Here is a 15,006-nt window from a genome sequence, read left to right as displayed (position 1 = left end):
TTCTTCTTTTCTTTTTTTTTTTTTTTTTTTTTTTTTTTAATAAACCATCAAAATATAAGAAAGATAAAAATTTGAACAAAATATATAACAAAGAAGTTACTGTTTTATTTTATTTTGGTAGGAAGTGACTTTTGGCCCACCGTGTATTTACAAACGAAAACACTACTGCTTAATGGATGTCAAGATGAGAAATTACATTTCCTCGAAAATTTCAAATGTTGTATCGTGTAAACGATATAAAGCGATAAGAAAAAGGAAAGAACGCGTCCACGTGTTCTGCGTAGTATGAAACGTCGTACATACGATGTCGACAACGATGACGGTAGTAATGAAGTGGAGTATTTGTTTTCTAATGTATGCCACATTGTTATATACTGTGTGACTATAAAAATGGTAATGATAGAAAAGACGATTACGTATTCGCTCCTTTTTTTTTTTTTTCTTTATCGGCAACATGATGAATATGCTATATTCACAAGCTCAACGATGCAAGAGATTAACACAAATTATACAAAATGACAGATACTTGTTCGAATAAATATTAATTTAAAGGAACTTCGCATTAGTTTTTTGCAATGTCAATATTGATTTCTTTTCTGCATCATACAAATCTGTAATAATCTTTTTTTTAATTAACGGTTGCTAATTATTTTTTATGATTATTAATGATTGCTTTTGCACAGATATAAAATGAAGAATCGAATTAATCTGTTATTTATTATTATCACTAACTACATGAATATTATAATTAATGTGAGTAACACGAGAAAATAACACGTGCATAAGGTAAATTATTATCGGAGTAAAATTTTCCTACGTCCACTAATGATATAACTCGATATAGAATAACATGTTCGAATAGCTTCTGTTAATTTGATGGTACTTGAAAATGTATTAAAAGGAGATAATACATAATAATGAACTTTAATTAACAAACGTAGAACAATAAAAAGTCTGTAATATATTATCTTTCTTTTCAAACAACGTCAAACTGACATCCGTTTTTTTCGGAATTCTTCAATATATACACAATTCAATATATATACAAATCTTCAAATAAGATAAGACAGACTGACTGAAGATGAATATAACGACTCGAGGTGTGCTAATCCTTTTCTCCTCATTATCGAGGAGCAGCGATTTAAATTTTCTACGTGGCTAGCTTGCTCGTAAGATTCAATTGGGTATCATTTCCGCGAGAAACGTCAAAAGATGTTTACGATGAAGTGTCGAAACTGTGTGGGACTTGTTCTTGCAAGAATGCAACGTTTACGACGAGACTGATACGCAAGCAGGAATGAGCAAATGAGATGAATTTAATTAATCCAGAAAATAAATGCGACGCCGTAGCAGAAAGTACAAACAACAAAACGAATCATTTCATTCTCCGAGCAAAGTGAAGCCTGTTTCTCAGAATCCTTAGCAAACCTAACAAACATAATTTGAAAGATGTTCCGTTTGACTAAGTAATCCATTAAGAGAAAAAAAAAAAAAAAAGAAAAGAAAAGTCTCGAGAATATATAACGAAATAATCCACTAACAAAATCGTTACGACGAAAACGACTCGAAGGAAACACAGCTTTGATTTAAGAGAAGAAAATTCCTTATTATTCATTCGGCGAGCACAGATTTATCGGAATATTACCAAGCACATAAATTTTAAATAAGAAAAGCAAATCCAAGATGATTCCTCGTTCCTCTTGTATGTTAATTCTTACTAATAACTCTCGTCCCCGCGTCCAATCGAACGTTGGCAATCGTTTGGATTAACGGCACATTAATTTTTCGTCGTTTGTCAACGTGGATAAATAACTTGGTTAATTTCACTGGGTTAATTATGCAAACGATCCGCGAACCGTGATATCGGTGATAACCGTTATCGCTCGGAACAACTTGTCTACTGTGAAATCAGTTTGAATCGCGGCGATAAAACGCCTCGTGACCACGACGCTACCGGTTAGAACACAATACACATCTCTTTTGAAATTCCTCGTCGACAAAAATTACGTCAACGTCTAAAAACATCCGCAGCTTAACGCTCGTTCAATATTATTAACGTTCCGCGTTCAGTTCTGTCTGGGTGACGGGCGCTAGTAGCGACAGTGCTTGGAAATAACGAGTCTCGATCGATAAGTGTCTTCGATCACATCTGTTTGCACTCTGAGGAAAAGAAAAACTTCGAGCGCCCGTGGCATTCGACGAGGTAATTTTTTAATGACTGTTTTTCCAACCAGAGCTCCACTCACCTCGACTCGTGTAGCTGAAGTTCGCGTAATTGAAATTATTGACCATGATTTGACGGATGGGAAAATTTATGACATACTGTTGCAACAACTAGAATTTCATTTCGACAAATAGACTTGCGCCGCGGTCCCGTTCGCTCGTCAACTGTCGTTTTCTGACGCGAATATACGTGCCTTTTTTTAGACACGAACGATACGTTCTACTAACCGTTTATTATTAGCGATTGTGTAGATAGTAGTAGGTGCGCGTTTCGTTTCATTCAGAATAAAATGGATGGACCGATGATACTTACTATGCATGTGCATGTACAAAAGCCGGGCGAGTGAATGTCTACGCGGCACAAACAGAACTACGCAAACCTAATGGCACAATGGCGCTACAGTAATTCCATATTCCGGGCATTTGCGTGACAAACGTGCACGTCGATGCCGTTGGTGTCGGCCGAATAATAAAGAATCAGCACGGTAGTAGTAGTAGCAGTTCCAGTTCGCGTGATGAAAGAACATATGTTCCACGGGGACCCGGGTGTATTCAAATTCCCCGCCATTCAACCGAGAAAAGAAAAACGGGGCGGGGGAGAACAGGAAAAGAGAGAAAAATATATATCTCCTCGAGATTTCCTCGTTCGTATTTACGCGCGCAACGATGCATCGTGTGCCGTCGTAAACCTGATAACATTTAGGCTCGGAAAGATCGGAGCACGAACGTCGCTGTATGGGCTGTTAAAAATTCAAACTCCGCGTCGCGTACGTCAATTGCGCCGCGGAGATGACTCGCTCCGATCGAAATATCATCTATGAGAACTCCCATTGACGAACCGATTACCCGGTAAATTTTTACTGGCGAGAATCACGCACAGAGGGTGATGGACTCTCGGTGCAGCGGATTCGCGAAACCATCCGCGTTAGAAGGCACGAGAAGAGACGCGACAATGACAACACGCCGAAGAATGTCGCGTCGGCAGTAGGATGAATGAGGGAAAGCACTCACCTCCGGTGCAAAAACGTCAACAGCCGACGTGTTCTTCGAGCGGGATGCTTTTTCGCCTTCTCTTCGACGTTTCCCTGTCGCGTGGGCAGTCCGCCTCTAAGTAAACAAAAACAGACTTCAAATCGTCGATTCCCTTCCACGGGAGTTTCTCTGTTTCGCCCCCGTGTGATCACACTCGCGTGCTCCTATTTTTTTTTTTTTTTTCTTTTTCTTTTTCTTTCCGGCCAATAAGAGATAGTCGTCGAGAGAAGTAAATGCGGCAGCAGTAAACGCGACAACAGAGGAGGTGACAAAGATATAACGTCAGAGTCAAACGAAGAAAGAGAAGAGTAACGAGAAAGAGATGGAGAAAGAAAGTGAAAGAGAGAGAGAAAGAGAGAGAGAGAGTGAGAGAAGGGGAGAGGAGGGAACAAAAGGAAAGGGAAAGAAAAGAAAAGAAAAGAAAAGAAAGGAAAGGAATGAAAAAGAAACGACAAAGTCACGAGAAAAGTAGCTAGAGATAACGAGCACGAGTTTCCTGCACTTGAAAGAGTATTTGTACGAGATACGGGAATCTCACACGTCGTTCACCAGACACGAGAAATACTTTCGTCGAAACGAAAGTCTTTCGTCGGTTCACTGACGACTCGCTTCACTGGCCGTCGAGATGTCACGTCGTCGGCGAATCATCCACATGATCTGCCCGCGGCTTTTTGAACGTCCCTGCCCGTTCGAATCTCCAGGGTTCACTGGTTACAGTGGCTTTCCCCACCGAGGGAGCCCTCGTGAAAAAGCAAAACTTTTCTTCGGCTAGAGAGCTGATTCGTGGCTCTGTTTTGTGTTTGAAAGATGCGTGGCTGCATGCGTGGCGCGCGCGTGTGTGGCTCGAAGTCTCGCGACGAGGGAGATCGTCCTCCTCCTCCGGTGTGTGTTCCTGCTCAGGATCCGATCGAGCAGGCACTGACCCCACGAGACGACGTCGGAGCGAACGAGAGAGGGAGACAGAGACAGAGAGACAGAGACAGAAACAGAGACAGAGAGAGAGAGAGAGAGAGAGAGAGAGAGAGAGAGAGAGAATGACCGGAGGAAGCGTGTACGAAAGACGAACGAAGAAACCAGAGAAGGGGAGGAGAACAGAGAGCAAGAGGAAAGGAATCGAAGAAAGATGCGGTGGAAAATAGATAGAGAATGAACGGAGACAGAAAGAGAAAAAGAAAGAAAGAAAGAAAGAAAGAAAGAGAGTTGAGAGCGGATCGCGAGCGCGTATAATACCGGACTCACAGTTGGCAGTCTCTCCTCTCGTATCTTCTGCCGCGTTGTTATTTTCCTTGCCAAATTAACACGCGAGAGCCGTACGATTCGTCGAATGATCGCGAACCAATATCAAACTGATTCCGTGCGCACTGATTTTAAGTAATCGTAGCACTGGTAGCAAAGTCACCGTTGATATTTCAGACGAGTTCCGTCCGGCGAGACACGGGTTCCGCGCACGCATACAAAACGTGTCAGCACGTCGCGCGCTTGTTTAGAATATACTGAATATATTTTGACCTGAGCGCTCCGTTCAGGCTCGGCGCTGGCGCTTCGCGCGTTCGGCCGTCATCGGTCGCGATCGGCCGCGCTCGCGCTCCGCGGCCGAACCAACCACGACAGCCTGACCGACCGCGAACGAAACTCGCGCCCTCGCTCGATTGCAAATTACCTTGCAGGGCCGATGCACCGCGATACATGTTTACTGTAATGATAACATTTCCCTCTGTCTCTTTCTTTTTTTCTTTCCGCAGCTCTGAGAATTATGCCACGAGAATATGCTCGCCGAAGAGAGTCTCTGAACAACTCGTACAAACGTTCGAGAAAAGAAAAAAGACAACGAAGCGATACGCGACGCGAAGCGTTGCAAGCAATTCCAACTGCAATTTCATCTGCAGCAGATGCCGAGATTCGATTCGCGTTGGAATTGTTCGATCGATGAAAATTCGATCGAGAAGACGAGTCTTTGATCTCCGTTCCGTCGGTAGGATCGTCAAGCTCTTGCACGCCAGCGTTCGCTAAAACGCAGAGCAACCGATGCATTAAATTAATATCACTGCAGTTGAACGAATGCGGTTGAGGCACGAAGAATGACGGCGTTCGTTAAACGTTAAAATAGAATGTCAAAAAAAAAAAAAAACGAATCGGATCTCGTTCGAGTCGTAGCGCCACTTACCGAGCATCTCGTATAACTAAAACAAAACTGAATTTAATGAGAATCGTTATTACAATCGGCATTACAAGTTCATTTAACCTCCTGAGAAAAAAGAAAAATGTGAAAGAAATAAATGTTAATCGCGTAACATTAACGAGCGTGTGTGGAACGGTTAATCGACACGTGGCCGATTCTGCGATTCCATCAATGCGTTTCGATGACTCGTCGAAAGCGCGATATACGCGCTGTGTTGCCTTTGTACTACAAAAATTCTATCAAGAATTTTAATCGTATCGCACACAAACGCAGCCTGGCTCTCCCTACTCTTCCTCGACATCATCGGGCAAAGGCAACAGCAGTATCGAAGAGCATTGTGGAACATACACTTTCGCATGTATACATTATGCAAATTGATTCCATCGATTGGCCGGTAGACTGTACACAGCCTTGTCGAAGCATTTCGCTAACTCCCTTCTAGCTTCTGCTCTCGAGAACATGGCTATTCCCGGATCACCATTTACCAGACAATTTCTAGAAAATAGCATCGTTCTAGAGCAACCAGCGAAGCGCCGTCCGAATGGGTTACTAGAAAGAACTGCACCAAGTGGCAGATTATACAAAAGACATGCTTTACGACTATTTTCATGTAACGCCACGCTCGTTTGTGATTCCCACACGGCAACGGTGCGATATTCTCGACTTATCTTTTACAACGTTCTGTGTTTTCCTACGTCGACTACAGTTATCTTATTATGTCCGTGATGTTTGTCTAATTTTTCGTTATTAAACTTTTCTTTACGCCGTCTTGTTGCGTAGAGTCAAAAAGCAACGAAGGTGATACGGCGAAGGTAGTATCGATTTTAGCGATTAAAAGCCTGCCCCGCGTGGTCTGACATTTTACGATTAGTTGAACGTCGCATCGGTTACGAAGTTCTTATGGCCTATAAAGTACGATATGACTTAACAGTTATTGCCTCGACAACATTGTAACATTTCCCTGTTGCTGAACATGCAGTGACACATGACATATAAAAAGATCCAACAGCGCGTAACTTAAGACGATGCGATCATACTCATATATTTCGGTGTTACGCGATCAGGCAGAGAGATTCAAGTAGCTACATTTTCAATTATTGTAAATCATTTTTTACGTGCACTCTTGTTTGTTCACTGAAGGTACTAAATATCGTCAACACTCATAAAACATTACACGAAGATAATCTTTCCTACGAGGTATTCGACACGGTTAGTTTGCAGTTGTTCACATCACGCCTTTTTTCCCAAATAGATTCGATTTTTCTATGTTTCTACCTCTACGCGTCTTGAAATAAACTAACCGATATTTACTACGAGTTCACAAACGATTAACGATCGTCGTAATTATCTTAAAAGGTTCGTTCGTGGGAGTTATCGAAGAACCGATTATCGTGTACCGCCTATGGAGAGGTCGCTTTCTTCAATAGCACACAAGCGATTAAAGTAAGTGGACGACGTATAGAGTAAATAGACCAGAAATGCGTATGAAACCAAGGAACCCGCTAAATATAGCAATTCTTATTTCGACGACGATGAAAAGAAAACGGCCGAAAGGAAATAATTTAATTGCCTCATTTTCACGGATGAAAACACGAAAGACGGTGGGAAATTATATGCTCGTGAACGCTCTCTAAACGCATAATTGATCAATAAATTTATTAGCAAATAAGCTCAAAGTAATTTTTACAATGATCGTCGATATTAAGTTTGTTTAATGGCTAATATCTTTTAATCGTTAATGTGAAAGAACAAAAGTATGAAAGGTTGTTTAAATATCCACTGTTTCTCTATTTTACCAAGAGAGGGTTAGTGTACATCGAAGATGGCGTTTTATTCCGTGTTATACGAAAGAAACGTCGATGACACAGTTTCCTGTCTTGCCTCCTTTTCTATTTATCTATCTATCATTCATTTTCCTATCAGATTAGAATAATTTTTGCTCGAAAAATTCAGTGATACCAATGTAAAAAATAATCATAAACATATATCTTCGATCACATTATTATCGACTAAGGACAGAATAGACATACCTACGTACATTACTTTTTCGTCCCTTTACCATTTTTATATCACATACGACGTTATCGACTCAGCATGGTTTCAATTAAAACTGAATGTTTCTAATCACAAATAATTTGTAATTACAAATATTGTTATCTCACTATTATTTATCCATCATGATATACTATCAAAAAATCAAAGTACGACCTATGAAGAATTCTACTATTCATCTATTTTACACTGCTTCATCTTAAATATCACTATAATATCTTTAAATGCTCTAGAAAATTATTACTTTCTAACTGTATTAACGAATGTTCCCTACTAATGTATTTACTCATGTGTTTGAAAATCATAATTTATAGATAATTTATAGTTATTCTATTTGATCACAAATTTAATTTAAATTAATTAAAGTTGTCTGGTAAAAATCCAAAGATTTTTACAAATTCCAACTATACAAATGTCTAAATACAATGAAACAGAACGGCAAGTACTGTATAAAATATCTGTACCTTTTAAATTCTTGAAGAGATATTTTATGGATATCTTGAAATGAATTATATGACTGTTTTCACTGATTCTGTAAGAATTTCTGAAACAAACTTGAATATAAATTAATTCAAACGAAATTGAAATGAACAATTCAGTCTTCGTTAAATTATCATTCTGTAGAAACTTTCAAGCAATTTATAATCAAAAATGCAAAGAATATTCGCGATGTTTTACAATTCAGAACATTGAGACAAACACGACTATTGTTATTCTAACGCAAACCGAAATAATCTTTTGCAACTCTAATTCAAATCAAAATTCAATAGAAGCTTTAATTAATACCGCGAGATCTTGATGACTTTGCGACTCTAATACAAATAATAATTAATTTTTCGAAACACTCAAATAATAAAAAAAAAAAACTGTGATTTATCCAACGATGATGGGCCAATATACACATCGGCCAGAAAAAAGATACTACTTCTACACACTACACGTATTAAAAGCGAGCATAGTGATAAAATAGTAAGAAGAATGACTTTCCATGCTATAGATGGATTTCCCATCCAGAGAATGATAAGCCATTTGTTGCAGCCCTCTTCTATGACAGTTTGTCGGGCCTCTTCTTTTTTTCGAGCGCAATGCCCGCTGAAACTTCTAAGCTCGAGTCGCGAAATTCGAAAAATCGATGGATAAAGCCAGGGATGAGGCATGCTCCACTCATGCCAGCTGTATCTTCGATTTCTCAAATTGCATTTCCAGAAACAGGTTGGACACGCGAAAAGAGAATCAACGCGACCAGAGACTGTGCCAACCTGCCCGGCCCTACCTACTTATAATTAAACACAGGCACACCAGAAAGTAAGCTACCTGTCCTAACCAATCGCCCTATATTTAAAAAATGGCAAAACAAGCACACCAACACACTCGCTCCACGGTTCTCACACATACCACCCGGGCGCAGACCTACACTAGAGAGGACGTCCCGGGACACCTCCGACACCCGAGTTTGGCACACAACTTTCACATTCTAATTTACGTACCATTTTCCTGAAATCGACTGACGAACACTAGCGATCATTGCGACAAAAGTACGCATGCATTTCGATTCTAACTAAATGTATTTCAATTTCAATTTTGATACTTTTCATTGATACTTTCATTCGTAAAATTAATAGTTTATTATGCTTAATAGCGTATATTCTAATTTTTGTTAAGTTTATTAATATTACAAAATTATATCGTTTCAATATAATAGCGAAAGCGACGCAATTTCACAGCCTAACCACACGCACACAAAATGTGAAAAATACGTCGTGCACGATACGCTAACGTTTTATCAGTCGCTGAGAAATTATTAAACTTACTATGATCATCATGCACATTGCCTTTCTCCCACTCAAGTAGCACCTGGGCACGTGAATGAGATCCTGGTAATGAACATGGAAAAGGTTAAACCTGAAAATCCTGAGCTAAAATGATGATTAGCATATTTACTTTGTATCTAACGAGCTAATATTCCTTGACGTTACATTTTCTCATTTTATTTGTTTTTCATTGACTTTACTTTGTAATTTGTTCTAATGATGTAATAAATTATTGAAATATACTAAGATAATAAATATAATAAAAGAGAAATAAATCAACAATGAATATATTTATTAAACAAGAAAATAAGATTTAATGCAAATAATATAAAATGAGTAATAATGAGTGATAATAAATTGTAAGTAAAATATTAATAGAAATATCCTCAGGCAATTTCTCCATCAAAGCAAACTTTCGAAAATATAAAAATAACATTCAAAACCATTGCTTTGATTGTGAAATTTATCTGTCGCGGGATGTGTCTTCTCGCATGTGGAAAGATACATTCTTAGGCGGATAAATTTTTATGTTTCTTTTATGTCTTAAATTCTATTTAAATTGTAGTAAATATGAAAACCAAATAATATAGTAATTTTATATCATCAGAAATACGAATCATTATTAGCATTTCAATTATACTTTATTAGTGTCCAACGAAATCGGTGGGTATCCGATTTCTCCACTACAAAATACTCAAACAATATTCATTTATTAAACTATTCGTGTTTTATCTACTCATACAGATAATATAAATTTATATGGTTACTTTATCTTTCCCATTAATCATGTTGAATGATATTTTGATTTTCTACATAATACAATAATATTAAACATAAAAGTAGGTACTATTTATAACATTATGTCAGTATATTGTACACCTCTGTATATTGTACTATTATTCTCATATTAATTATCAATGCGTTATTATTAGCATTAAAAGACGCGATATGCAAGAAGATCCTAGCCTAAACTAATAAATACATATAAATAAAATATTACTACTCGTGGGTACAACAAATACCCGCGATCACTATGCTCGACAAAAATTCTACGTAATACAACCAGTCACTCGTGTCGATTCGGACCTTTCATCCTACGACATGATTGAGTGACCAGAGGAACAAAAATGCATGCGACTCACGAATAGATGCGAAGAACATCATTCTTAAGATGTGAAATCAGTTCATCATCACGAAGAAAGTTCGTCAATGGACAGGAATCGTTGTATCGTATGAAAGAAATCTGTAGAAAAGCATAAAATATTTTAGTTTTTTTCTTAAAAACAGTGTTAATTATGTGGAAAGTTTTTGAAATAATGAAAGATTTAATTATAACAAACATAAAATTTTACAATATAATATTCAACTGAAGTATAAAAGTCAATTCAAATTTGTCAAATTTTTATTATTAGTAATAATTATTAGTAATAATTATTATTAGTAATAATTAGTGATAATTATATTAAATTTTAAGATAAAAAATTACATGCTTAGATTTGAAGCATTGTTATATCTTTTTCAGAGAACAGGAAAAAGTAAAAATTATGAAAAATTTAAAAAAAAAACATGCGAAATATTATAATTTATTCTGAAAAAAATATTTATTAGAGAAGAGAAGGTAAGAAAAGAAGTATTTTAGCAAAATATTGAGTTCATTAGTTTTAAATATACTTTATACTAATCAAATATGGCGCCCTTTTTCATCGGTTAACGAGCTGCGCAGTACACAAATGACGCGATGCGTAGAACGTTTAAATCTGTCTGATAGCATACTTCCCCGAAAAATGAAACTTTCCTCATTACCTAGTAATAGTCTGTTTAAAGGAAAACCGAAATTTTCAAATAAAAGCATAACCATAACAAATTATACAAAAATCAAGATCGAATGCCGCTTTTAAAGCTCATAATAAGAAGTACTAGTAAGTGGAACAGTCAGAAGAACGATCAAAAAGAAACAGAAAATTTAGCGATAAATTATAATAATATTGTAAATATAGTAATATAAAATGAGAACGTACGTTAAACAAACGAAGTTAATAGCAGCATAAGTATGACTGATGAAAAATGACGATGAACTACCAACAGTTAATAAACATCACGCGAAATAGTACGTCTTGACATTACGATTTTCAACGGTAGACTAGTCCTCTGCGCAACAAGTTCGCGTCGCAATATTTTGGGAGGGGAGGGGATTCAAGTGTGTACGAATAGAATTTGATTGATTCAGGTTGGAAAAGCAAAGCGCCCTATTAGAATATTCGAATAGTAATTACATGTTATATGTATTTATAAATCAATATCAACGCGCATTAATTTTATTTAATAAAATAGAATCGATTAAATTAATAAATATAGCGTTATATTGATTTGAAGTCTGGCTGAGAGTGGCTGACAGTGCGAGTACATATGTAGACATTAATCGCACTGAAATTTGAAATTTTCTCAAAATAATCGTGACTTGATATTGCAAACAGAAGTCTGAAAGTTATTAATTGAAATTTTTACCTGGATAGATGATGTTTCTTTTTACGATGCATACCGCCAAAAACAGACACTTCTATTACACATGTCACTACACATTATGTTACTACATGTAGATCGACCACAAAAAATATCGATTCGATTCAAGATTCGCAATTAGCGGATTCTAATGGAGCTGTAATCTTTACTTAACCTAGAGATATCGCGCGCTCATTATGAAAACACATTATTTAACCATTCGTTTTCACGCAATTATTTTATCGCGTATTTCATTTCGGTATCATGAGAATAATGCATGATTGTCGTAACATAGATAAGCCATTTTCATTATCAAATGTCGAAATTACGTAACCAATTTAGCATGTTCTTTAAATTACATAAAAATAAAATTCATAAAACTTTAAATGTTTTAATTCTTACATATAAAAAATATTTTAAATGAAGATTTCAAGATATTAGATAAAATTTTATTTTAAAGATATACAAAATAATCACAGTGGAACGCACACTTTGAATTATATTCTAATTAATATTGAAGAGATCGTTTTGTTTGTATATCATCTAATATTGTCCTGAGTTCCTCGTCTTCCAATCGTCCTTCTAAACTGGGAATCAAAGCTTTTGCTTCTTCTGGTGTTTCTGGACAGAGATTTGCAAGCGAAGCCAGCTCAAACTTGTGAAGCTTCTTCTGCATAAGTAAACTATAACAAATTTATAATACAAATTTTACAATCTTCTATAAATATGTTTTACTTGGAAGAATAATTCAAGAATTGTTTATTAACAAGTATTCACGTTTCAGTTGTTCTTACTTTCTTACAGCAGCAATAGTTTCTTTATTTTTAAATCGGCGAAATCTGTTTGTGTAAGTCAAACTCTTCATAAAAACTTCAGAGAATTCTTGTTCTTCCTCGGCAGATTCATTCTGTGCTTTTCTGTGCTCCAATAACATCGATACTTCCGAGATTAATAAGGTCTCTGCATTTTCAAATTCTAAGAAAAAAAATTACACATATGATATATTTATTAAAAAATTGGTCAGTATCACACATTTACGTAATTTATTTAATTTATTTCATATTGCTTTAAGGTATACTTTTAATTAAATATCACTCGTTCTAAATTTCAAACAAAACTTTATTAATCATGTTTAATACATTATTATATTATTTAACGTATAAAACATAATCAAAATATTATACATAAATTTACACACATTTATATTATTATGCATTTAATTTTACTATCATTTTCAATATGTATACTCACTGTATTACTTTAGTCAATTTTTACTTGAAATTCTTAATTGTAAATCTTAATATATAATATCACAATCTTGACAGAACTGTAATGTACAAAGATCTGCTATTTTTGCTAAATTAACTGACTATATGTCATAGATTCGATTTTATATATCCTTTTTCCGTAAGAAAGTCGTATATTTTTCGTGTTTTATTTACATCAATTTTAAGCAAAACCCTAGCTTGTGCCAATCTAAGATAACCCGCTTTTTTATTTTCTGCTATTAAGATGTGTTTGAAATCAAGATAATTAGAGGGAACTAGACGCGTAGCTGAACAAAGTTCTTTTTCAGCTGAAGTTAATTTCTCATATCCTGGAAGACCTTTAATCACAAGTGGCGGTGCCGTTTTTCGTTGCGAGATCGCACTTGATATGGAATTATTAAAATTAATGTTGTAACCAGGTAATATAGTCTTCAAACTATATTCAGAATTATTTAAGTATTGTTTCCTTTCTTTTTCATTTTCTTGTTTAAGTTTATTTAATTTTTGGAACATTGGAACACTGTGAAAGTGTTTCAAACCATTATTGCGAAATTCAAATAATTTATTCAGATAGTTTTTAAGTTCTCCTGCTCTGTGTAAACCTTCCATAAAATAGTCAAATTCCATACCTCCTAATAATTGCATAAAAATTAATAATCTTTCCGCAACTAATCTAGTTATTGTGCTCTCATATCTCTGTATCCAAGATACAGTTCTCCTAAATGCTATCAGTCCATGATTACGTATGATTTTTCTCCTTCTCATACGTTCTTTCAGTCTGTTGTTATATGCTTGTACTATAGCTACTTTTAGTTCTGTTTCTAATTCATAATTATCATCATTTATGTCAAATTCATCATAATTTAAGTCAGAAATCAATAATTCAGCGTGATTATCGAAATTAACTTGAAAATCTGACCTTGCTGGATTGTATCCAGCCAGAAGCTTACAATTAAGAGTATTAGGTGCAAATCGAGGAGGTTCTTCTATATCTTGCAATTTAAATGAATAAGGAATTACTTCACAACCAAACAAACTTGCTCTTGTTTCTGCGATTTTTGGCAATCCTGGTAGAGTCTGATTATCAATATAATGTTGGAGATAATGATTTTTACATTCTTCTGGCGATTTCCCCTGTATTCGTTTGGCCACATCAACCCAATTGCCAAAACCACACTCTTGTAAAACATCTAAACACTCTAGTTCTTGTTTCGCTGTCCAGCCACTTTCATCGATCAAGGGAAATTCATTCTTTATGATGATATAGTCGTGATCGTTCCTGTGATTACCAATTTCTGATCCATTAGAGAAACAAGAGGGACACAGTTCCATTTTATTACATACGGCACAACGAATATACGGTTCCGTCAATACAGACTTGCATATGCGGCACATTGGGTCTGAAGTAATGATTTCATCCTTCACGACTGACGAGTTGAATTCTACGTTACGCTCGATCTTTTCTGTTCTACTTAATGAGCAGTCTGAAAGAGGATAATCGTTACCTTAGGCCAACCCGCATAATTATACATTATTTTTAAATTGTAAATTGTTAACGAAGAAAACATTGACAAGCGTCGTATGATTATAGGTTAGAGACAGGCAACTGCCGACTCCATCTTTTCGTTGTTGAAGCAAATGAAAGAACATACCTTTTGGAAATTGCAAGTCCGCCGCATCTTCTTCCGTCATATCAGTTAAATTCGGATTAGCCATATTTTCTTCTTACTATATCAATTATCTATGTTATACGAAGTGACTACGTCTAAGTGTTTAATACCAAACAGCGTTGCCATTACGGCGTTGTCATTATGGCAATTAACTCAAGTCATACGTGCTATGATTACCAGATGGCAGTTCCATAGCCATGTACTTGGTCGGTAAATCCTTTAAACCTTTCGATCGTAGCGCCACTGTTTTAAATGTGACGTTTAAATCAATT

General features: G+C 36.0%; 2 protein-coding genes across 7 annotated transcripts in view; both read right to left on the bottom strand.

Moving 5' to 3' along the window:
- The window catches only part of LOC122527345 (cAMP-specific 3',5'-cyclic phosphodiesterase 4D), a 182,001-nt gene extending 173,989 nt beyond the window's left edge, over positions 1 to 8,012 (bottom strand). Inside the window, exons 1-2 of one of the 4 annotated variants that reach the window (XM_043651429.1) lie at positions 4,495 to 4,737; positions 3,235 to 3,330 (exon numbers count right to left, since the gene is read on the bottom strand). The gene's annotated coding sequence lies outside the window, so the exon portion shown is untranslated. Of the gene's footprint in view, positions 1 to 3,234; positions 3,331 to 3,793; positions 4,418 to 4,494; positions 4,738 to 7,950 lie in introns of those variants that run through there. The other 3 variants (XM_043651430.1, XM_043651432.1, XM_043651431.1) reach the window with 3 other exon arrangements.
- Positions 8,013 to 12,232: 4,220 nt separating this feature from the next.
- LOC122527347 (DNA-directed RNA polymerase II subunit Rpb4-like) lies at positions 12,233 to 14,889 on the bottom strand. 3 transcript variants are annotated; one of them, XM_043651442.1, is made up of 4 exons: positions 14,717 to 14,889; positions 13,694 to 14,548; positions 12,591 to 12,771; positions 12,233 to 12,479 (listed from the first exon to the last, which is right to left on the bottom strand). In XM_043651442.1, exons 1-4 carry the CDS (start codon positions 14,778 to 14,780, stop codon positions 12,305 to 12,307), a joined length of 1,275 nt encoding a protein of 424 aa, XP_043507377.1. In that variant the 5' UTR covers positions 14,781 to 14,889; the 3' UTR covers positions 12,233 to 12,304. The 3 variants fall into 3 exon arrangements, with proteins under 3 accessions (XP_043507377.1, XP_043507379.1, XP_043507376.1); XM_043651444.1 differs by lacking the exon at positions 13,694 to 14,548 and having other exon boundaries at positions 14,717 to 14,886; XM_043651441.1 differs by lacking the exons at positions 12,233 to 12,479; positions 12,591 to 12,771 and having other exon boundaries at positions 12,996 to 14,548.
- Between the last annotated feature and the right edge of the window lie 117 nt (positions 14,890 to 15,006).

The sequence above is a fragment of the Frieseomelitta varia genome, unplaced genomic scaffold (genome assembly GCF_011392965.1).
Source record: "Frieseomelitta varia isolate USP_RPSP 00005682 unplaced genomic scaffold, Fvar_1.2 scaffold_215, whole genome shotgun sequence".
Lineage (NCBI taxonomy): Eukaryota > Metazoa > Arthropoda > Insecta > Hymenoptera > Apidae > Frieseomelitta > Frieseomelitta varia.
The sequence above is the reverse complement of the archived record's forward strand: the minus strand, read 5'-3'. Positions and strand labels throughout refer to the sequence as shown.

What these genes read in the sequence shown, in the direction of transcription:
- LOC122527347 (XM_043651441.1), bottom strand. Translation starts at nt 14,780, where the DNA reads ATGGCTAATCCGAATTTAACTGATATGACGGAAGAAGATGCGGCGGAC. An exon ending in GGACTTGCAATTTCCAAAAG is followed by an intron (nt 14,549 to 14,716) that starts GTATGTTCTTTC and finishes ATCCTCTTTCAG; the next exon opens with ACTGCTCATTAAGTAGAACA.